Source organism: Neofelis nebulosa, chromosome 10 (genome assembly GCF_028018385.1).
Source record: "Neofelis nebulosa isolate mNeoNeb1 chromosome 10, mNeoNeb1.pri, whole genome shotgun sequence".
In the NCBI taxonomy this organism is placed as follows: Eukaryota; Metazoa; Chordata; class Mammalia; order Carnivora; family Felidae; genus Neofelis; species Neofelis nebulosa.
Genome location: NC_080791.1, coordinates 64,906,770 through 64,930,819, shown reverse-complemented (window position 1 = coordinate 64,930,819; position 24,050 = coordinate 64,906,770). Strand labels below are relative to the sequence as shown.

The 24,050-nt window shown below is 47.1% G+C and overlaps 1 protein-coding gene across 3 annotated transcripts in view; it reads right to left on the bottom strand.

Moving 5' to 3' along the window:
- TUB (TUB bipartite transcription factor) overlaps window positions 1-24,050 on the bottom strand; it is an 84,622-nt gene that overhangs the window by 43,508 nt on the left and 17,064 nt on the right. Inside the window, exons 1-2 of one of the 3 annotated variants that reach the window (XM_058688132.1) lie at window positions 18,892-19,107; window positions 18,317-18,364 (exon numbers count right to left, since the gene is read on the bottom strand). The exons of 1 other annotated variant lie outside the window; for it this stretch is intronic. In XM_058688132.1, coding sequence (XP_058544115.1) covers window positions 18,317-18,364; window positions 18,892-18,959 — 116 coding nt within the window. In that variant the 5' untranslated portion in view covers window positions 18,960-19,107. Of the gene's footprint in view, window positions 1-18,316; window positions 18,365-18,891; window positions 19,108-24,050 lie in introns of those variants that run through there. One more of the 3 variants, XM_058688135.1, reaches the window with a different exon arrangement.

Genomic DNA, 24,050 nt, shown 5'->3' with positions numbered 1-24,050 from the left:
GTTGATAGCAGAGCCAGGACTGGAGCTGAAAATGGGGCCCTGTGACTCCTAACCATCATGGCTCCCAGCTCTTCACAGAAGACAGCCAGCTGCCTGCCCACAGTTCTGAACTCCTCCGACCCTCTCCAGCCCACTCTTCGGCTCTCCTGCATGGAGGACTGGTAACTGCCCCCCAACACCCACCTGCTTCCAGAAATGAGACCAAGATAAACACCTGGGTTCCTGGCCCTTCAAGACCAAATCTGGATGGCTCTCTGAGACACTTCTCCTTCTGTGTTCTCCCAGGCGACCTTTCCACTCCCAGAGCCCCACCACCTGTCTGCAGGGGCTCCCAAATCTACTTCCTGGTGGCTCCTCTGAGTTCCTAATGCCTCTGGGCTCCTCCAGAACCACCAAGTAAGTCTCCAGGTCCAAACCACAATGTCTCTCACCCCAGATCTGCTCTTCTGCTGTTTCCACCAACATTATGAGCCCCGCCATCGACTCAATCACCAGCCCAGAAGCCCAGATTCACCCTACCTCCTCTTCCTTCTAGCCCAGTTTATTGGACCTACGGTGCCCTCTTTTGGTCCCCTCCCCCTGTTCTGATGCCTCTGGGTTTAGGCCTCATGTGTTTCCAGCCTCTTCCAGGCTCCCTGCCTCCAGTTCTGCCCTCTCTAAGAGCATACACCTTCCAAAGTCAATCTGAGCCTATCACCTGTCTGCTGACAAGGATCCTTCGACGGCCCCTCATTCTACAGGATAGACTCCAACCCCCTTCACGTGGCCTGCTGCCCGCCTCTGTCACCTACTCCTCTCTGCCCTCCCACCAGGCTGGCCAGCCTCTGGTTTGCTCCAGCCACCCCGACCTCCCAAAGGAACTTCATCCTCTCAGTTCACTGGAACAATGTTTCTCCAAATGTGGCCTAAGGGCCACCTCCTTCACCATGCCCTAGCATACTGCAGACTCCTGGGCACCGCCCTGTCTAGACGTGCCAAAAGAGTCTCTGTATGCTTAACAGAGAGCCCTTACACACTCAGTGCCGAGGACCACTGCCCCAGGTGGCACACTCCCAGCCCAACTAACCTGTCCCAGTCTCCTTCCTTCTCCAGCCGGGCGAGGTATATCCTGCCTGCCCTACACTCTCCAGGGAATGGCTGGCTGTGACTCGGTGTGTCCTCCCCCGGGCCATGGGCTCCAGGCAGGCAGTGAGCACTTCTTCCCCCTACCCGTGAATCCCCAGCACCGGGCACAGGGAGGGGGCTTAGGAAGCCAGCACAGAATGAATGTGCTGTAGGTGAGCTCTGACCACCTGGCCCAGGACCAGGACGAAGTCACAGCTGAGCTGGTGACAAGCCACAGCTTTTCTGGAAGCTGCTCCAATGCCTTTGCAAGTTGCACCTGCCCTCCTTCACCTCACCTCCTGTAGGATAAAGGAGACCTGTTGGGGGCTTGTGAGTAACTAGGACCTACTGAGAGCTTTCAACGGTGATGTTTAACACTCAGCTCTCCAAAACATGTTTGCATGTAAGTTTATTATAAATTTTACTGATCTAGGGATGTCTGGCTGGCTCAGAAGGGCATGTGACTCTTGATCTCAGGGTGGTGAGTTTGAGCCCCACACTGGGTATAGAGACTACTAAACTACAATATAAGTGAAGACAATATAGCAGCCACAGACAAGATATACTTTGAAGTTCATCTGCTCTCGTAGCATCTCCCCCCATCCCTTTCGTAGATCTAGATAATCAACAAAACAACTCCGGTCTTCATTTGTAGCATTTCCTGACTACTATGGAGTAAATACACCCTCTGTGGCCAGTTGTGTGACACAAGGCAGAGCTGGGCAGATTATTTCTACTGCACAGATACAACAGGCACGAATCACCTCAAGAGCACAGATGTAGTCAAATGCAGTTTAAAAAAAAAGGGGGTGAGCTTTGTGTATCTGTCACCTTTGTTTTAGATCTTAATTTTATATTTTCACTTATTCAAGTTTATATAGTTTAAGCTTAACAGCAGCTACGTTTAACAACTGGCTTGCACAAACTCTCCTTTACGGCTGGGGAGGCCACGCGGGCCAGCTGCAGGACAGTGACCCTGAAGAACTGAACATGACCTGCCATAACCCACCAGGCCACCAGAGGGGCCAGGCCCAACCCCCACCCTCTAGAGTCTAGGCTGTGGGCTGCCAGAGATGGGGTCCCCTGTGTGAGCCTCAGATTCTTCAACTTTTAGTGGGAAAACCATGCCCACCAACTCTTGAGGTGTAGGGAGGGTTATACGCCCACTCTCCCTTCTCCACACACACTCTGCCCACTCACATACTAGCTCATTTGCATCCCCCCCAACGCACACACACATCGCCTCAGACGTACCATGCACGTATCTTGAACCCACACATTGCCCTCCCCCTTCCAAGCCACACCACATACACTAACATGTCAGCCCTTCCTATGCCACGTGCAGACAAGTTTACGTGTGTACAGCTGCCTCCCATCCATTACCTCAGACACTCCACATACATATTTGCCTCCAGCTGTGTCTCATACACACCCAGTATCCACCTGCCCAAACCACCACACAATACTCATACATGCGCACGTACTTGAAACGCCTTCACATGCTCCAAACATGCACACCCCCCAGCAAGTACCTATTACTCCCCAATTCAGGGCATTTCACGTATCAATGGATATGTCACCTTACCCACCACGCGGCCCCCATCACTCCAGACCTACCACACACAGTTCTCGGCCTCCACAAAACATACACACACGCCATGCATGCATATATACCATCACCTACCTCTACTCCTCTCCACACTCACATATCACAGGCACCCACACATGCCACCCCATATGCTGAGCTCATACACTCAACACGTCCCCATATCACCTCCATGTTCCAAGATGGAAGACCCCCCCCACCAGCCCTTAAGCCTACCCCCTGGATCAAGGAGCATGAGGGGAATCCAGGCAGCAGGAGTTGGGAAAGCTGAGGTGAGCTTCCCTGGGTGACAGTTTGCTTTCCTGGGGGTCAGGCTCTGGTCTGAGATTCAGGGGAAGTAACAGGACTGGTAGGCAGAGGGGAGTAAGGTGGGAGGGAGGGGACAAAGACTGCTGGCTAAACACCTTGGTTTCCTTTAGGCCCAGCCTCAGGCACCATGGGGGGGGGCTCCAGCAGCCCACCTCCTGGCTGCTCTCTCCAGCATCCCCACTCCCAAACAAAAATGCCCCACCTGCTTCTGGAAGCTCCTCCCACACCCAGCAATAGCAGGCTTCCATGGAGATACGTGGGCCTTGTTCAGAGGCTGTGCTCAGGCTCTCCTGGGCTCATGGGAGGGATCAGGAAGCAAGAGGCACAGGATCCTGGGCGGGGGACAGCTGGCAGGAAGACAAACAGGGAAGTCAGGACTCCCAACTACAAACCCCGCTGACACTCTCAGGACTCCAGGCCATGTCCCCTTCTCATATCTTGCTAGACTGAGGTAGTGGCAGAGGCACATCCTGTCCTTGGCTGTCCCAACTCTGAGCTCCATCTGAAGGTTGGGGCCTGTCCAGTCCATCTGACTATCAGCCTGTACTCCTGCACTGTCTTTGCCACCTGGCCCACCAGCAGCAGAGGGGAGTCCTGGGGTGAAGGGTCCCATCACCCCAGTGTCTACATGGCCTGGGTGAAGTCCTCTCTCCTGGAACACCCCAGGTGAAGAGGAGGAGAAGCCAGTGTCCAGCAGATGCCAGGTGGGCTCCAGGGCACACGATGGGCAGATGTCAGCACACCTCCCAGACTTCTTCCAGCTCACTCTGAGAGCAGCCTCAGACTGGACCCCGATGAACACAGGGAAGCCATTTAATGGCACAGTGCCTCTTCTTACAGCACCACCCAGCACTGATAGGAGTAACAGAGCAGGCCTTAAAAGATGGGGTGAGCACCTCCTTCTTTAGAAAGCATGTACTCATTTTCACTCTTGCATCCATGTGATCTCTCTCTCTCTCTCTCTCTCTCTCATACACACACACACACACACACACACACGCGCGCGCGCGCACGCGCACGCGCGCCCAGAGACAGGGCATCCCTAGACTGGCCCACCCTAGTGCAGCCTGTTCTCTCTGGACAATGCATCCTGGTCCTCCCAGAAGACACTGCCTTCAGGTTTCCATGGCAACAGTAGTTGGTTCCCTGATTGATGTGTTACAAGTCTTTCCCTCTGCCTAGCTTGGGGGGTTTCAAGGGGACACGGGCTATGTATCTAGGTCTGGGCTTCAGACTTGGCTAGGCCATGACTCATCTTTGGCCTGGAGCAAGTCCCCAATCCTCGAGCCTCAGTGTCCCTGGGGCTCAGGGAGGGTAAGACTATACTCTGGCCCTTTCATCTCTGACACACTGACTCTAAATAATTTTCCTACATATCAGAAACATCTAGTTAAAAAGAAAACAACCAGAGATCTTACCCACAAAAGCAACAGAAGAAATAAGATATCCTGGGAAGCTTCAGAAGAAACATCTCAGATATATATGAAAGCACACTAAAATCCTAATAAATCAAACTAGAGATCTTACCTATATGAACACCCATGATAAAAAGTGACACACCCTCTGTTCCTGTACGGTATTGTCATTTGATCAAATGAATTTATGGATTCAATTGCCATTCTAAACATAAGTGCAGTAGGATTTCTGTTTTCAATGGGACAAATTTATTCCAAATAAGTCAATTTCCAAGATAACCAAGAAAATGCAGTAAGAGAAAAAGAATAAGGACTTGCCATACAGGCTACGAAACTGTACTATGAATCTGAAATGACCCAAACAGCAGCACTAGCTCAAGAATGATCAAACAGGCCCATATGATGTGTAAACATACCCACGTCTGCAGAAGAAATTGGGTTATGATGAAGCTGGCCTCACAAAACTCTGAAGAAATGTTGCGTTATTTAGTATATGGTTTCAAGATCAGCTTGCTATCCACTTGGGGGGACAAAAGTATACCCCTACCTCGTGTGACTCACAAAAACACCTAACAGATGGATTAAAGACTTCTTGTAAAGAAAACAAAACAAAAACAAAACAAAACAAAACAAAATAAGAAGACTACAAGTAGAAAATGTTGGAGAATATTCCTCCAATCATGTGTAGGAGCTCTTCTAAGCATGTTCCTAAATCCAGAAGCCACACAGATTTATTAAGCTAAGAGCAACAGTGTCCTATATGGCAAGAGGCACCATGAACTGAACTGAATGTAAAGATGGCAGACGGCACTGAGGGAGGCACTTTGCAGGCACTTGCTGCGAGATGTCCTCATGGGGAATCCTTCTGGAAGGAAATGTGATCCTAGGAACATATCAAAGACCTTTACTGAATATCTTTGAGGCACTCAGGCCTTTTGAGCCATGAATTTCACTTCCCTGAAGCTAGTCTAAGTAAGCAAGCAAGTAAGCATGGAAATTTATGTACAAAGATGTTCATCATTGAGGATTTTGAAATTACTGAAATAATCCAAACAGGAAAATGGTTAAATAAATTTCGATAAGTCTATAAAAAGAACTATTATACAGCCATCAAAACAATATTCGTCTAACAATATTTAATGATATATTGGGGTATCTGGGTGGTTCAGTCACTTAGGTTAAGCGCCGCACTTCGGTTCAGGTCATAATCTTGGGGTCTGTGAGTTCGAGCCCCACATCGGGCTCTGTGCTGACAGCTCAGAGCCTGGAGCCTGCTTCAAATTCTGTGTCTCCTTCTCTCTCTGCCCCTCCCCTAATCTCTCTCTCCCTCTCTCTCTTTCTCTCTCAAAAATGAATAAATGTTAAAAAGTTTTTTTAAGTAAAAAAACAAAACAAAACAAAATAGTACCTTAACAGAACTGAAACCCAATTTTTTTAGTGAAGAATTTGCTGCAGCAACAACACAACACAAAACCACCTCACTCTTGCCATGTACCTTGCAAGGCTTACAGCTCGGCTCTGGGAAGCTCCCTGCCACTCAGGGAGCTTGGCACCTGCGACCAGACCCGGGCATTAGCTACCCGAGGCGCCCTTCCTGACCCTGACTGGAAGCTTCTCCTTTGTGACAGCAGCCTTTCTCTGAAGACTATCTGTGCAAAGTTCATAAAAACGCCTCCTCCCCAACCATCCTGATGCTGTTGGCGGAACAAGTAAAAACTAAATGGCTGAGAAAAGCATAGGAAGAAAGAGCTAAGAGACAGAACAAGAGCAGACCAGATCTTTTCTTTAAGGTCTAAGTTAGACAGAACTTACTTTTAAGTAAGTTACTTAAACTTACTTTAAGCCCACTGAAAGGGAGAGGAGCATACGACTTTACCCAGATGCTTCTGCTTTATGGTTTACCTTACTCATTCTCCTTTTTCTTTTTCTTTCTTTTTCTACCCCCTCCTAGTGAACTAGAGGTTTCCAGGGTGGGCACATACGTAAAGGATTTTTTAAAAAATCCATGAGGGGTGCCTGGATGGCTCAGTTGGAAGAGCATGGGACTCTTGATCTCGGGGTTGTAAGTTTGAGCCCCATGTTGGGTGTGGAGATTACTTAAAAAGAAAATCTTTAAAAAAGCATTGGGGTGGGGGACACCTGGGTGGCTTTGTTGGCTGAGCATCTGACACTTGATTTCAGCTCAGGTTGTGATCCCAGAGTCATTGGATCAAGCCCCATGGCAGGCTCTGTGCTGAGCATGGATTCTCCCTCTCTCTCCCTCTGCTCCTCTCCCCTGCTCATGCTGTTTCTTTCTCTCTTGCTACAAAAAAAAAAAAAAAAAAAGGTAAAAAAGAAAAAATGCATGAAGGAAAAGATGTTCAACTTTATTATTCACCAAGGAGATGCAATACCAATACCGCAATCAATACCACACATTCACCAGAATAAGCTAAGATAAAAAGACAGAAAAACCTAAAGTTTGGTGAGGATGTGGAGTGACCAGGACTCACATACTGCTGGTGAAAGAGTATCTGTAGAACCACTTTGGCAAATTCTGGCAGCATCTGGTAAAGGTGAACACAAAACTCTACAATTTCACTCCTGGGTATATACCCCACAGAAATGCACACACACGTGCAAAGGACGTGTACGAGACTGTTCCTGGCAGCACCATGTGATGATTGCCAAATACTTTAAAATTCCAAAATTCCATCAACAGTTAGGTGGATATATAAATTGTGCTATCGCCACACAATTAAATTCTATATAGCAGCAAAAAATGAACTACCGTGTAAGTATATACTAACACAGATGAATCTCCCAAATATAATATTGAGCAAAGCAAGACACATTCAAACAGGATATAGTGAATTATTCCATTTATATAAATGCTGAGCACAAGCGAAATCAATCTATGATATTAGGAGTCAGGGAAACAGCTTTGGGAGGGGGCAGTCACCAAAAGGAGCTCAAAGGAAACTTCTAGGGTGCTGGCAACATTCTGTTTCTTAGTTTGGGTTTTATGAACATGACTGTTTTCAGCTGTGGAAATGCATTATAAGCTGTGCACTAAAATATGTGCTTTATTCTTTTTAATCTTTATTTATTTTTGAGAGAGAGAAATACAGAGCAGAAGTGGGGTAGGAACAGAGAGAGAGAGGGAGGGAGACACAGAATCCAAAGCAGGATCCAGGCTCTGAGCTGTCAGCACGGAGCCTGATGCGGGTGTCGAACCCACAAACCACGAGTTCGTGACCTGAGCTGAAGTTGGACACTTAACCGACTAAGCCACTCAGGTGCCCCTAAAATATGTGCTTTAAAAAAAATTATTTTTAAGTAAGCTCTAGGTCTAATATGGGGCTCAAACTCATGACCCCAAGATTAGGAGCCAGCCAGGCGCCCCAATTTGTGTTTTTATATATACCATATATACTTTGAAAGGTTAAAAGATAGAAATAAAAAGTTAACAGGAGTTATGTTTACATATTGGGATTATAGATAATTTAATTTTTCTTCCTTATATTGTTCATGTATTCCAAATTTACTACAATACTTCTTAAAATATTTTAATGTTATTTTATAATATATGTTCACACCACGTAATACAACCATGCTTCTAAAAAAGGTGTTGTGAAGTTGTTCTGGGTAAGAAGCTATCACTTCTTTTCCTGAGGAGTATCTGCTTCCTTTCTCCAGAGTCTGGGCCAGTAGTTCCCAAATCTGTCTGGACATCAGAGTTCCCTGGGGAGCTCTTTAAAAATTCTGTTTCTAGGACCCTGCTCCCAGTGATCTGGATTCAGTTGATCTAGGATGGGCTCTAATATGGCACCCCGCATGCTCTAAAGTACTGGGACTATGTGCCACAGTATCTGAAGAGCTCTCCCTGCTGGACAGGGGCTGGGAAAGGCTCCCTGGGGCACCCATAGTCCCTCTTGGTAGGGCTGGGAAAGCCCAAGGTAGCCCTGCTTCAGCCAGACTACAGGACAGGGAGTTAGGCAAAGCCCTTAGGATCTACTTACGTGACAATGTGACCTTGGGCAACTTACTTATCCACTCATGTCCCAGTTTCTCCTTTTGCAAAATGAGAATGATAATAGTGTGTACCTTGCAGGGTGGTTGTTACCATTATATGAGCTAATATATGTAAAAGGCTTAGAACCATCTGTGATGTGCTGTAAGCCCTCAATAAATTTCAGCTGTTATTATCCATTCGACAATTATTTATGAGTTCTCAGTGAGTTGAGGACACAACAATGAAAAAGACAGACATGGCCCCTGCCTTCATGGAAGTTACAATCGAATCACAGTATACACTTTTTTAAGTGGCTGAGCAAGCAGGACCTTTCCCAACAGAGTTACACTGCATGGCCACACATCCCAGTCATCAAAGCCCTGCCCCACACCCTATTCAAAACCTCTTTTCAATAAGAATTTCCTGTGACACAGTAGGCTTCTTGTGCCATAGTTTCTGACCACCATGCAGGAGATGGTGGGGAGCCAAAAGTCCAGCGCACCCCAAGACCCTCCCTGGGACCCACACTGGCTGGGATGATGTCACAGGGCTCCCTCTGAAGCAGGTACAAATGCAGCCACTGGAATGCTCACACACGTCTAGCCCCTGTGTGGCAGAGCAAGGAAATAGCCTAAGCCCTCAAGCCCAGTACTGTCCAATTCTGGAAGGAAGGCTATCCTACACTGAGCCCTTCTGCTCTGGGCCAGAGAGCCTGGGGACATCCAGATCATTGGAAGGCAGCTGGTCTCGGGTCTCCTTGTTTCCACCAGCCATGGCTCCATACCCAGCTTTCATTCATTCCCCGCACTTATACAGAACACCTACTCTACGCATAGCCCTCTGCTACCGGTACAGAGCCAAGCAAGACAGGCCCTTACCCTCAGAGAGGTCACAGCCAAGTAGCATATTTGGATATAACCCATGATTAAAGTTGAGTAAGACTTAGGATAGAATTTAGCACTGTGTGTGACTAGGACAACTGAGTAAGCTTCCTAGCAGAGGTGGTACTAAGTCCTTCAGCATGATGGGAAGTTTACCAGGTGAAGATGGGGAAGGAACCACAGGTACAGGCCTGAAAAGGAAGACAGAATGTGAGTTTGCAGGACTGGTGCAGGTGGGGAAGAGATCAAATATTTGGCTCCGTGCTGACCAGCTCATGCATGTGAGGGGACTATGTGAGGCTGGGTAACGAATCACCAGGAAGGAGCAGGCCAAAGATTCCCAGAAACTCACAGAAAGCTGGGAATAGTTTGTGTTCCTACCAGCCAGACTGCAAGGACCTCCTAAAACGTAGGACATCAAGCAGAGTCCTCAGAAGAATACTGCTTTAGTAGCGAGGTTAAATTAGCCCCTGGCTGAAGGCTGCTCTGGACCTACCCTAACAAAGATGAAAAGAAAACCTCAAAAGGATCCAAATTCTAGATAATTTAACTGTGTCAGAACAAAGCCCCAAACAGAGTCCAGCACCCAACAATGTAAAAACGTAAAATTCACAGCATCTATCCTTTAATAAAATATGACCAGGCATGCAAAAAAGCAGACTAGAACACATAATTAGAAGAAAAATCAATCACAAGGAGCATACGTAGAAGTGACAAATATGATAGTATTAGTGGACCAGAATGTTAGAAGAGCTATTATAAACTTACTCCATAGAGCAAAGAAGGTAGAAGAAAATATGCCTATAATGAGGAGAAAAATGGAAGACGTAACTAAGACCCAAATCAAACTTGCAGAGTTGAGAAACACAATACCTAAAACAAAAGTACACTGCATAGAATTAGACACTGCAGAAGAAAAGATTATGAATTCAAAGACACTGCAATAGAAATATTCCGAAATAAAACTCGGAAAAAAGTACTGAAAAAAGAAAACCCAAAGTATCAGTGAACTGTGGAATATCAAGCTATCCAACATACACGTAAATAGAGCTCCAGGAAAAAAAGAAGGAAATAGGAGGGAGGCAGAAAAAAATATTTGAAGAAATAATGCCCCAAATCTTTTCAAACTGGATGAAAATTATAAACCCACAAGTCCAACAACCTCAAAAGACCTCAAGCAGGAGAAATATAGAGAAAACTATGCCAAGATCCCTCATAACCAAATTGTTGAAAACCAGTGATAAGGAAAAAAAGCTTAAAAGCAGCCAGAAAAGGGCAAACCGTAAGAGACTCTTAAATACAGAGAACAAACGCTGGAGGGATGTTGGGGTAGGGGATGGGCTAAACGGGTGATGGGCATTAGGGGGCATTTGTTGGGATGAGCACTGGGTATTGTATGTAAGTGATGGATCACTAAATTCTACTCCTGAAATCATTATTACACTATATGTTAACTAACTTGGACTGACGTTAAAAATAAATAAATTTTACTTTATATGGAAAAAAAAACAGCCAGAAAAGGAGAAGGGAATGCACACTGCCAACAGGAACAAAGAAAAGAATGGCAGCACACTGTTCATGAAATGATGTAAACCAGAAGACAGTGCAGCAACACCTTTACAGTACTGGAGGGCGGGGGGTGGGGGTGGGGGTGGGGGGGGAGGTGGGGAGCTCTGTCAATTTTAATTCTATTCCTGGTCAAAGTATATTTCAAAAATGAGAGCAAGATAAAGACTGCTTCATACAAATAAAATCTGAGAGAATGCATCACCAGCAAATCCGCACTATAAGGAATGTCAAGTCCTTCAAGGAAAAGGAAAATGATACTAGAGGATAATTTACATACACATATGAAGAGCCTAAGAAAAAGTAAATATGTAGGTACTCATGAAAAATTTTTTTCTCACAAAAAAAAGAAACAAAAAACACTGAATCCAGCAATATATAAAAAAGATTATACATCTGACCAAGGAGGACTTATGCCAGGGACACAAAATTGGCTTATCTAAAAATGAATCTTGGGGGCCGCCTGGCTGGCTCAGTCAGTTAAGAGTCCAACTTTGGCTCAGGTCATGGTCTCACAGTTCATGAGTTCAAGCCCCATGTCAGGCTTTGTGCTGATAGCTCAGAGCCTGAAGCCTGCTTCAATTCTATGTCTCCCTCTCTCTCTGCCCCTCCCCCTCTTGCACTCTGTCTCTCTCTTAAAAGTAAATAAACATTAAAAAATTTTTTTAAAATCAATAATATCATATACAATATCAAAAGAATAAAGTATAAAAATCCCATAATTGTCTAGGCAATAAAGAAAAAGCCTTTGAAAAAATTTAATACCTCTTCATGATAAAATCGTTCGACAAACTAGGAATAGAAGGGGATTTCCTCAGCCTGATAAGGGGCACCTGTGGAAAACCAAAAGGTGAACTCATACTTAACAGTGAAAAACTGAATGTATTACCTACCCCTAAGATCAAAACAAGGATGCTCGCTCTTGACAAATCTGTTCAATACTGTACTGGAGGTTCTAGCCAAGGTGATCAGGCAAGACAATGAGATAAAAGACATGCAGATTAAAAAGGAAAAATTAAAACCATCTGTCTTCATAGATGACAGGATTTTGCATAAAGAAAACCTAAGGTATCTACCCTAAGAACTATTAGAGCTAACAAACGAGTTCCACAAACATATGGGATACGAGATCTATGCACAAAATCAGTTATATTTCTATACACCTGCAGTGAATGATCCAAAAATGAAATTAAGAAAACAATTCAATTTTCAAGAGCATCAAAAGGAATAAAATATTTAGGAATACATTTTTAAAAAGAAGTGTAAGACTTTACAATGAAAACTACAAATTTCTTTGACAGAAATTAAAGAAGACCTGAGTAAATAAAAAGACATCCTGTTCTTATGCATCAGAAGTTTAACTACTGTTAAGATGGCAATATTCCCCAAGTTGATCTACAGATTCAACACAATCCCCATCAGAATACCAGCTGGTTTCTCAGCATAAATTGACAAGCTGATCCTAAAATTCATACGGAAATTCAAGCACCCAGCATAGCCAAAACAATCTTTAAAAAGAACAAATTTGGAGAGCTCACACTTCCTGAATTCAAAAACTTACAACAAAGCTATAATAATCAAGACTGTGTGGTCTTGGCATAAGGACAGACATGTAAATCAAGGCAGTAAATTTATAGTCTGGGAGTAAACTCATGTATAAATCAATCAATTTGTAGCAAGAATGCCAAGACCATGTAGGGGAGGAGAGAATAGTTTTGTTCAGCAAATGGTACTGGGACAACTGAGTATCTAAAATGAGAATGACCTGGGACCCTCTACCTCACACTATACACAAAAATTGACTCAAAATGAATCAAAGACCTAAACATAAGGACTAAAACCATAAAACTCTTAGAAGAAAACTGAGACACAAATCTTCACGACCTTGGATTAAGCAATGATTTCTTAGGACACCAAAAGCACCAGCAGCAAAAGAAAAAATAGATAAATCAGACTTCATCAAAATTTAAAACTTTTGTGTTACAAAGGACATCGTCAAGAAAGTGAAAAGAGGGGCGCCTGGGTGGCGCAGTCGGTTAAGCGTCCGACTTCAGCCAGGTCACGATCTCGCGGTCCGTGAGTTCGAGCCCCGCGTCAGGCTCTGGGCTGATGGCTCGGAGCCTGGAGCCTGTTTCCGATTCTGTGTCTCCCTCTCTCTCTGCCCCTCCCCCGTTCATGTTCTGTCTCTCTCTGTCCCAAAAATAAATAAAAAACGTTGAAAAAAAAATTAAAAAAAAAAAAAAAAAGAAAGTGAAAAGATAAGCCACAGAATTCGATAAAATATTTGCAAGTCATTATCTGACAAAGGACTTGTATCTAAATACCTAACAAATGGTTATACCTCAATAATAAAAAGACAAATGATCCATTTTAAAAATGGGCAAAGGATCTGAATAACCATTTTTCCAAAGAAGATACACAAATGGCCTATAGGCACATCATTAGTTATGATTAGTCATCAGGGAAATAGAAGTCAGAACCACAATGAGATGCCACTTCACACACACTAGGATAGCTATAATAAAAACCACAGATAAAACATTTATTGCCAAGGATGTAGAGAAATTAGAAACTTCATACATTGCTGATGGGAATGTGAAATGATGCGGCCACTTTGGAAAACAGTCTGGCAGTTCCTCAAAAGGCTGAACATTAGAGTTTCCCAGAAGTTCTACTGCTAGGTATATACCCATGAGAAATGAAATGTGTCCATAAATCTTCACAGCAGCATCATTTATAACAGCTATAGAGTGAAAATAATCCAAATATTCATCAATTGATGAATAGATAAGCAAAATGTGTGTGTCCATACAGTGTAATATTATTTGGCAATGAAAAGAAATAAACCATCGAGACATACTACAACATAGATGGACCCTGAAAACATTCTGCTAAGGAAAGAAGCCAGCCACAAACAACCATATAGTATGTGATTCCATTCATATGAAATTTCCACAATAGGCAAATCTATAGAGAAAATAAGTTAGCAGTTGCCTAGGGCTGGGGGAAGGTAAAAGAGAGGAGAGTGATTGCTACTGGGTATGCAGTTTTTGGTGGTGGGGGGGTATAGGTAATAAAAATGTTCTAAGACTGATTATAGTGTGGGTTGCACAACTTAAAACCCATTAAATGGAACACTATATATAGGTGAACTGTATGGTATATGAATTACATTCCAATAAAGATGTTACTTTAAAAAAAAAACAACTGGGGTGCCTGTGTGGCTCAGTCGGTTGAGCATCCCACTTCAGCTCAGGTTGTGATCTCACGGTCCATGGGTTCAAGCCCCGCATCGGGCTCTGTGCTGACAGCTCAGAGCCTGGAGCCTGCTTTGGATTCTGTGTCTCCCTCTCTCTCTGCTCCTCCCCTGTTCATTCTCTGTCTCTCTCTGTCTCAAGAATAAATAAACATTAAAAAAATTTTTTGAATTGTTTAAAACAACAAAAATAATAATGTATTGTTGGGTTTGTATGAGAAATAAAAGCAAAATACATGACAACAGTTCAAAAGACAGAAAGGAGGAATGGAATCATACTATCGTAAGGTTCTTATGATACTCATGAATGGTATCAGATTATTTAAAAGGTGAAGATATATCATGTAAATTCCAGAGCAATGACTAATAAAAACAAATAAAACATGAACATAAAAAGAGTTACAACTAATGAGCTAAGAATAGAGATAAAATAGACCCATAAAAACACCCAATCTAAAAGAAAGAAAGAAGAGAAGACAAAGGAACAAAGAACAAGTAGGACAAATAGACTACTAATGGCAAGATGATAGACTTAAACTCAACCATAATGATAATAACATTAAATGTATATGGTCTAAATACTCCAATTAAAAAGTCAAATATGGCATATTGGATAAAACTGACACAATTAAATGCTTTCTAAAAGAAATCCTCTTTATTTTTTTTAAATTTTATTTAAGTAATCTCTATGCCCAACATGGGGCTCTAACATATGACCCCAAGATCAAGAGTTGCATGCTCTTCCAACTGAGGCAGTCAGGTCCCCCAAGAAACCCTCTTTAAATATAAAATCAGAGAGGTTAAAAAGATAAGGATAGAAAAAGATATGCCATGCAAACACTAGTCAATAGAAAGCAAGAGTGATTACACAAACCAACTGGAAATATTACCAGAGATAAAGAAGAACATTTCGTATTAATGAAGGGGTTAAGGTCTTGAGAAGATATAACAATCTTAAATGTTTATGCACCTAGAACAGAGCTTCAATACACATGATGCACAAGGTAACAAACCTGAAAAGAAAAAATAAAACAAAGGACGAATGTCTAGGTAGCAGCTGTAGTCATCAGCTTCGAGATAGAGGTTGAAGCCATAGCAATCAAGTAGATCAGCAGAAACAAGCCTAAGGCAGAAAAGAGATCAGGACAGAATTCTGGACCAGTTCAGCATCACCAGGGTGAACAGAAGAAAACACTCTCATGAAGAAAACAGAGAAATACCTATCAGAATAGGAGGCAGAAAAGGAGAGTGTGAGGTCATGGAGCTCAAGGGAAGAATGCTTGGAAAGGCAGAGTGCGCTCAGCTACATCAAACGCTGCACAGATAAAGTAGGACCTCACAGGCTGCACCAGGATTTACAGTTAGAATCATTGGAGACATGGGCATGGGAAGCATGGGTAGAGTAGTGGGAGCAGAAGCCAGCCTGTAGCAGATTGCATACTCAGCAGCAGGACCTGGGAGATGGAGATCATAAGCACTGGTTTTGATTTCAATAGGCTTGGCTGAGAAAAGGAGGAGAGAGAGGAGGTTGTAAAGTCAAGGTATTTTTTATTTTAACTGGGTTACAATGGAAGGAGCCAGGAGAGTGGAGTCATTGAAGACACAGGGGACAAGGAATGAGCAACAGAAGGAAGTACTCAGGCAGGGGTCAAGGGGAGGGTTACCAGATCTCTGGGGGAGAGGTTGACTGGAAGAGGGACACCTATCTCTCAGTATAATGGGGCCCAGAGGCACGGATGGGCATGGATGCAGGTAAATTTGGAACCCAGGGCAGAGGTTAAAGAAATTCCCTCCTGAATTTTCCTTGTAAAATTTTCTTTTCCTTGTAAAGAGAGAGTCTGGGTTGGCTGCTGAGAGTGAGTGAGGAAGCTGTGGTGTGGAAAAGAAGAGGGTTATGTGAGAGCTTTGAAACAGCTGGGGGGTGGAGTTTGGAGCAGGACTGCTGGGCACTGCTGAGGGCTCAGCTGGACCATGAAGTTGCACTAGCATCAATTCACGAAGGGATTTCCACCCACCACCTCAGCCCTATAATAAGCCAGGACTAAAGAAGGACAGCAGTTACCATGTTCTAGGGGTGAGGTCGGAGGCTGAGGGGCCAGGTAGTGAATGGTGAGCAGTTCAAGTTATAGGTCATAGCATCCAGATTGGAGGGGACCAAGAGCTGATTCAGGGTGAGGGGAGAAAGTAAGAGGCAGGAGCTTGAAGGTCTCTGTAAACAGTCATGGTGGAGGCAAGGGAGACAGACAGCATAGGAGGGACACAGAGATTAAGACTTCAGAGGTGGAATGGTTTCAAATGATGACAAGATCACGGTAATGGATGGCTGAAATAGAGGTGACAGTCAGTGAGCTGAAGACAAGTACCTCAGAACCAGGGTTTGGAAGAGCTGTTTTCACAGATATGGAAGCCCCTGGTAGGATGGTAGAACCTAGCATATAAACACTGGGACCAGATTCTTTTGCTTTGGCTGGGTCCCTAGGTGGCTGGACCATCTAACTTTGCCATTAATTATGACTACTCCCAACCTGCAGAAATATGTCCTTATAACTCAGCCTTCATCCCTGAGGCTGCCTGGGTCCTCACCTCCCTTGTTCATCTAGTTACAGCCTTGTGTGCCCTTCAGGACTGGTCAGCATGGGTGAAACATCATGTTTTGTTGGCACCATCTTGAATTACACAGCTTTAAGAAATACTGGCAGAGCCTTTAAACACGGAAGAGCCAGAGTGGTACTGAGAGCCCTGTATAAAGTAGAGGCACCAAATCCCAGAAATTAGCCATCCCAGAAACCCCATATGACCAGAAGTCCCTGCTAGCTAGCCATCAGCTGTAGATAGATGGTCACAGTATGCTCAGAGCTTCTGTTCACATGAAGCAAGGTCATAACCAAAAGACCACATGCTCCCAGTAAGCCCCTTGACTCCCATACAGTGAGGCTGGCTCCCTGGCCTGCAGTGTAGAGAAAGAGCCTTGAGTAGGGGGCCTGAGTTCTAGTCCTGACTCTGCCATGAACTTGCAGTGTGACCCTGCCCTGAGGCCTTGGTTTGCTGGAAAACAAGGAACTGGCTATGGGATCTCAAAGCTTCTTGCAGCCTTGACGGTCTGTGGGTTGTGGATGCAGGAAGGAGACGCTCGTCAACTCACAGCACCCAAGATGCATGAGCTGCAGAAAACAAATGAGCTGAAGTCTTCAAGCTTCATGAGAGTCATACTGTATAGTCCTCCCCCTAGGGTTCACTCCTTGTATCCTCCTCTTCCTCCTTCCTGAGAGCCTCTGAATTAAGCTCAAGGGATACATACCACCACCTCCATGCCTCCCATCTTCCTCTTCATGAGATTTTCTTTAAGCTAAAAACTCTACCTGGTTTGAAGCTCTGTGTTGAAAAGGAGAACATAGGAGGCCAGCCATGGGGCCATACCAGAGACCACTGGCTCTCTACCCTTTTAGGGCACCATCATCACAAACCCCATCAGAAATCCAGGACCAACATCCATGAGAGCTCCAGATGCTACCGTATTTGTCTGGCCTGGTCCCTGGGAGGCAGGCAGATTCCTCGGGTCCCAGGGATCCTCAGCACCCCGTGCTGATGCTGGTGAGGGGATCCCATCATGTTGCCTATCTGCACCCAGCACTGAGACCCCTCTTTCACAAGGCAGCTATTTCTGCCTATTGTTTGGACCAACAGTATGTCCTAGGGCTCCTGTCATGAATGAAGAACAAATGAGGTCCTGTCAAGAGTCTTGGAAAAGACCCATTTCGTGACTGTAGAAGACAGGCCTGGGATGTCAGCCTGGTGCAGGTAGCATGTGGGTCTGGGGATGTGGACAGTGGGAAGGAATTCCCTCAGTGGTCCTGGGCCACACCTTGAGGACACCTCCTCTCTGGGAAAGGCCTGGCTGAGAGTCCCAGGATAGGCTGGGGAGCTGGGCCCTCTAGGCAGCTGGCTAGAGTCAGGGCAAAAAGACCCCAGAAGAATCTAAGAGGAACAAACCAAGGCCACAACAGCCATAGTGAGTGCAGCCTTTGGAGGGGTCACCCCTCCCCAGGACCCCATTTCACACACACACACTCAGCACATATGGGGTCCATAGCCCCTGAGCTGCTCATGTCCTTCCCACCACCTCCCTGCAGTCTCCCGTGAATGGCCCATTCGAAGCCAGCACTCCCTCCTCCCCTGCCAGCTCACCTAGCGATCTCCCTTCCTTCCTTCCAGTACTTCCTCCTGGTTGTTCTCCTGGGGGGGGGGAAAAGAAGGGGTGACCCCACGCCCTGTTGTCTCAACTTCATCATTCCTGCCCCTTGCCTGGCCAGACCAGGTCTTTCAGGCCTCTTTCAGGGCCTTGGTCTTGGCCACTTCAGATGGGGACTCAACGGGATCAGGGTGGAAGAGCTCTGGGACAGCAAGCAGGCAGCCCAGAATGGGGGCGGTAATGAGACCTGGGACAAAACAGGGGGCCAGGTGCAGACCAGGAGGAGAAGCCCACCAAAAGAGGCAGAGAGCCGGAGTGTGGAGCTGCCAAGGGCAGAGGCCTCACCCCCATGGTGGAGGAAGCCCCTCTGATGTGGGGCAGGTGGAGGAGCAGAGCCTCCCTGTTCACCTGCCTAGCGCCTGAGGCTTTGGGAGGGCTGTGGGGGCCCGGTGTGGTGATGGGGAAGGGAAGGTCTTGGAACTGCAAAGGGGTGAGGTCGGTGAGGGTAGGTGGGTGGGGTGGACCCGGGGGTGGGGTCCACGGGCTAAAGGCAGGGGTGTTGAGTGCTTACCGATCTCTTCGGTGGCCCCGTTTCAGGGGCCCAGGTTTCCTGTGTTGCTTTGAATGCTGAGATCCCATGGGCCGGGGAGTGTCTCCTGGGAACAAAATCCCTGTCTCGGCAAAAGAGTGCAAACCCAGAAAGAAAGGAGAGGGTCCTTCCCTCCATGGCAGCCAGACGATGGGGTGAGTCTGGAGGCTGGGGCTGCTTCAGGCGGCACACAAAGACCTGGAGCCTGTTGCAGTTCCTTATAGTACTCAGCTCTGAACTGAAGCTCGCACCGGTGTCTCCCCCCATCACTGTGGCAACAGTCACACTAACAACCACCGTCACTGATTCACTAGGGCACAGAAACCCTCTCTGCTGGTCACAGTCCCCCTTGCAAGCCCTTCGGGACCAGACTGACTCCCCAAGGCCTCCATGGCCCTGCCACTCAGGGACACCCAACCACTCATTTCCATGGCAACACAGAGACCAAGTGTGCCTGCCTCTGTGGTTGCTATAGCAACCCCAGCAGAGCCAGGTGCACTGAGGACAAAGTCCCCATCTGGAGGAACCACAGCCGGAAAACACATCCACTGCTGCTCTCCGTGGCCTGCCCTGTGTTGGTAGCAGTCTCTGTGCTGGCGGTCTCCCACCTTGTATCTTTGAGGGACTCGTGGGGGATCCAGGATTTCCTTGTCTGTGTCCTCAGCCTCTTGTCTTCTCACTCCACCTAAAGGGCACGTGAGTGATCTTCCCCCTCACAGGGCCTCACCTCCCACAACACTTCTATCAAGAACATACACTGCCTGCATTGTGGGCCCACCCCTCTTCCAAACTCCAGAACCCTCCCTCCACCTGCTCTCTGGACACATCTCCCCAGATGTCCTACAGCAGCTCACACTGAGGTATGTAGCTTAAGACTTCCTGTGAGTCCGAGCACTTATCTTCTCCATTCTGTCTCCATGAGTGACACATCTGGTCCCCAAGGTGCCAGCATAGCTTCCAGCTCTTCCTGTCCACTTTCCGCTGCCAAGGCCGGCAGGCGATCATCAAGCCCTTTGCTGCCAGCTGGCAAGCCTCTCTCAACTCTACCCCCTTCCTTAGGTCCACATCCTCAGTAGGGTGTCCCCGTCACCTGGATCTTGGCATCAGGATGGTGTCTGCCTCCAACTTGCTCCTCTCATAAGGGCCCTCCTCCACTGGAGTCAGAGTGAGCATTCTAAATGCAAATCTGATCATGTCTCCCGACCCTGCTTGAACCCTCCAGAAGTTTCCCACTGACTCAGGACAGAAGCTAAGCCAATGTACTCTGCCAAGTCCTACCAACCCCTCCAGTGTCCCCGCGGTCAGGTGCCTACTGGAACTCCCGGATCATGTCACCTCTGCCTCTCTCCCCCCTACTCCCACCCCACCTCTTCCCCTTTCTTGCCTAACCCTGGCCAAGTTCTTGCGAAAATGACACCCAGACTTCCAATGAGTGCCTAGATCAACAATTAGAAATCTTTGGGATGTAATTTCAAATATCTGAAGGGCAATGATGTCTAGATGAAAAACCGCACATTGCTGACCCCACTCGGACTAGATCTGAAGACCTCAGGCCCTAGCTGTGCCAAGCAGACAAAGACTCGTAGAAACACCGTAAGTAGCTGTGGAGGAGAGGCAGATCTCATGGCCTCCAGAAGGCAAGAGAATCACAGACCATCAGCTGAGGAGGGCACCTCAACCCCTCCCCTTCATGTCACAGATGGGCAAATCGGGCTCAGGGGAAGGAAGTGTCTGAGCCACGTCTCCCAACTCTCAGCCTGCGGTTCTCTCCACTTTGACACGTGCCACAAAGCTCCAAAGCCAGCATGGGGCCATCAGCACAAAGGGTTCGTGCACAGATGTGTTGCAGGCGGCAGTTTCCAGGTAGGGGAGCATATGTGGGTGCCCACCTGGAACTAGAGACCTCATCCCTCCATCTCTTATAACTTGTCTTTCAGATGTCTTCTGTCCTACTACGGACAGAATGGAACTTTCCAGTCAGAGTCAAAGGGCATCTTAAATCAATGTTCAGGTCAGCACTTTCTCAAACACTAGGTCCTCCCCCACTCCCCCACCCCCTCCCCCCCCACCCCCGTTTGACTGCCTGCCCAAGTTCTCCGGTTTATACACTGGTCCATACGTTAAATCAGGGAACATGGAACAGGAAAAAGCCATATCCACTGTAAGAGAAGCCAGCTTCCTCATTTCCAGGGTGATGGGGATTGGGGTGGAGTGGGGCAGCTTCAGGACACCCTGGGAGAGGTCACAGTCAAGGTCACAGCCAGGGGCAGGAAGTCCTTTGGAAGCAAAGTGGATGGACTGGTGATTATGAAACGTCTCCGTGCACACTTCCAGCATCAGTGCGCTCACTCCTAGAGTGGTCCCTCCTTCTCAGCGACTGGCAATTTCTCCTTCACTTCAACCCCAAATACACTTCGCTTTGGTTCCAGTTCTGACCTCCTGGGCCCCACCAAACGTGACTTTTTAGTCTGTCTGTCCTGGTGCTTTGCAGCTCAAAGCACTTTTACATATGTTAGCTCTTAATGGTGAGCACAACCCTCTAGGGAGGGCACTGTCATCAGTATATCACAGAAGAGGAAACTGAGGCCCAGAGCGGGCACTGGATGGCAGACTGCCAGTCTGGGTGATGGAGAGTGTGCCGACTCTGTGGGGCTGTGGAGAGAGCTCGTGGAGCAGAGGACCAAGGGCAGGGGCGCTTCTGACACATTACCTCCAAGACCCTCAGTGACAGCAACTGGACACTGAGTGGCCCGGCTCCCTAGGCCTGGACCTTGACGTGACAACACCCCAAGTCCCGGATACGATTTGGCATCCTGGGCACCTCTTCCACATTGATTTTTCCTGAAATGTCTGTTTAGCCCTTCGACAAGCCGAGCACAGCCTGGGGGAAGGGACAGGGGAGGGCGGCATCCTCTGGTGAAGGTGCGCCTCAGCTCACCTGAGCTCATGTCCAGCTCAGCAAAACAGAAGCCCTTCCGGGAATTAGACCTGTCCTCTGCAGGAGGCTGGTCGGCCAGCACCCCTGGTTACTTCAGTGCTCCCTCTGCCTCCCTGTCACAAACAGATCATCACAGCCTTCCTTTAGTGACTTGCTGTCCTCTCCCTGGGAAGGATTCGGAAACATGTGACATTCTCCATCCCTATACACGGGCAGCAGTGTGTTAGCTGCCTTTGAGATTCGTGCATCAGGGACTCTGTCAGGCATGCCTGTGCTTATCCAGCCCTGGCTGGACCCGATCTGGGACAGAAGCAAGACCTGCACGTTCTGTCTGCCCATTAATGCAGCAGTTACCATGGCAACCTGCGGCCTCTCAGAGGGATCTGAAGGCTGAAGCAAGTCCAGAGGGATGCAGTGGAGGAAGGGCCCCAGGAAGGCCAGCTTCTGGTGGGGGTCCCAGCTCAGAGAGAAGCTGAAATGGAGGGAGCAGGGGTTAGCGCCCAATTAATAGTGAGGGGGAGTTGAATGAGGAGCCAAATTTAAGGAGGTGCCAAAACTCAGTGATCAAGATAACATTTAAGTCAACTTGAATGTAAAAATACTCTTGATAAGCAAAACATTGAAATTTTAAACAAAGACAGGTTCTGTGGGACTGGAATTAGAGTGAGGCAAGTGAGGCCAAATCCTGCAATCAAGGGTTGGATCCTCTATTAAAGTTTTGATTTTGTTCATTAGGGATGTTTTTGCATTGATTCTGATTTTTAAAAAGGATTGCATTGAAGGGGTGCCTAGGTGGCTCTGTCGGTTAAGCGTCAGACTTTGGCTCAGGTCATGATCTCATGCTTCATGGGTTCAAGCCCTGCGTCGGGCTCCCTGCAGTCAGCACAGAGCCCGCTTCAGATTCTCTGCCCCACTCTCTCTGCACCTGCACTGCTTATGCACACACACACACACTCTCTCTCTCTCTCTCAAAAATAAATAAATATGTAAAAGAGTATTGCATTGAAATATTAGTTACATCAATTACTGAGCTTTTTGGTGGTTCCTTAAATTTTGTATCTGAGGTAAATGCCTCAATTGCCTCACCCTAGTCTCAGGCCTGAAGGGGAGGACAGATGGAATCGGGGGCAAGAGGGACCCTCATGCAGTTGAAAATACATCATATGACAAGGAGCCAGGACACATGAGTTCTTGTCTGCAAACTGCAGGGATTCCTCTCAGTTCTGACAGAATCAGATTCAGATTTCACAAGACTCTGCAACACAAAGATTGCTGTTGAGCAGCACAGATTCCCAGTGTGCACACGGGCCCCTACATATCGGGGTGATGGTGACTCAGAAGGTGGCTCCCATCTCCTGCCCTTCCTCAGTCTGGCTGCTCAGGAGAGAGGAGGGGAGAAGAAGAGACGGGAAGAGGGAACAGAGGGGGCGGGCAGGGAAGAGGCTGGCAGTTCTGCACGGTGGGGAGCAGGAAAGGCAGATTAGCTGTAATTGCCTGAAGCTGAGAGAGGCTGTTGATAAATGTTACTAATAATCAACCTTCAGATCTGACACCCAGCTCAGGCTGGGATTACTGTTTTGAATGGAAATCGAACCCAAACCAGTAATTACCCCAGTGAACGTTGCCAGTCTTACTGTGGAGCCTGTTCCAGGCAGGGAAATGGCACCTGCATGTCAGTGTCAGTCCATCAGGGAGAGGATTCTGCAAGGGGCCCCTTCCCAGGGTCACACCCAAGAGCACAGGCTGGCCTGGCCTCCACTGACTCAGTGGGACAGTTTCCACCCTTCTTCCTAGGAACTACAGTGGGTGAGGGACGCTCAACAATCACCCATAGTCTCTAGGCAAAGTCCAGACCTCAGACCTCACTCACACTGTCCGTCTGTCCTTGGGCTGGGTGGAGGTCCCTTGCTGACATCATCCCTGGCTATCAGAAGCAATTGCTCAGGGAGGGGGTGGTTCTCTTCCCCAAAACAGATGCAGCCCTCCAAATCCCCATCAGGACCCTAGGTCGTACGACCACACAATTGCTCCCTGTTACACCAGGAGGCTCCTGAATGGCATGAGCTGTGGCCAGGCGAGAGGGGCAGGACCACCATAGGTTCTAGAGTCCTTCCCAGCCCCTGTCTCTGTTCTTGACGAGCGTGTGCCTGCTCCCAGTGCCAGACAAGGCCAGGTATGCCTGGACATTCTCCCCAGAAACAAG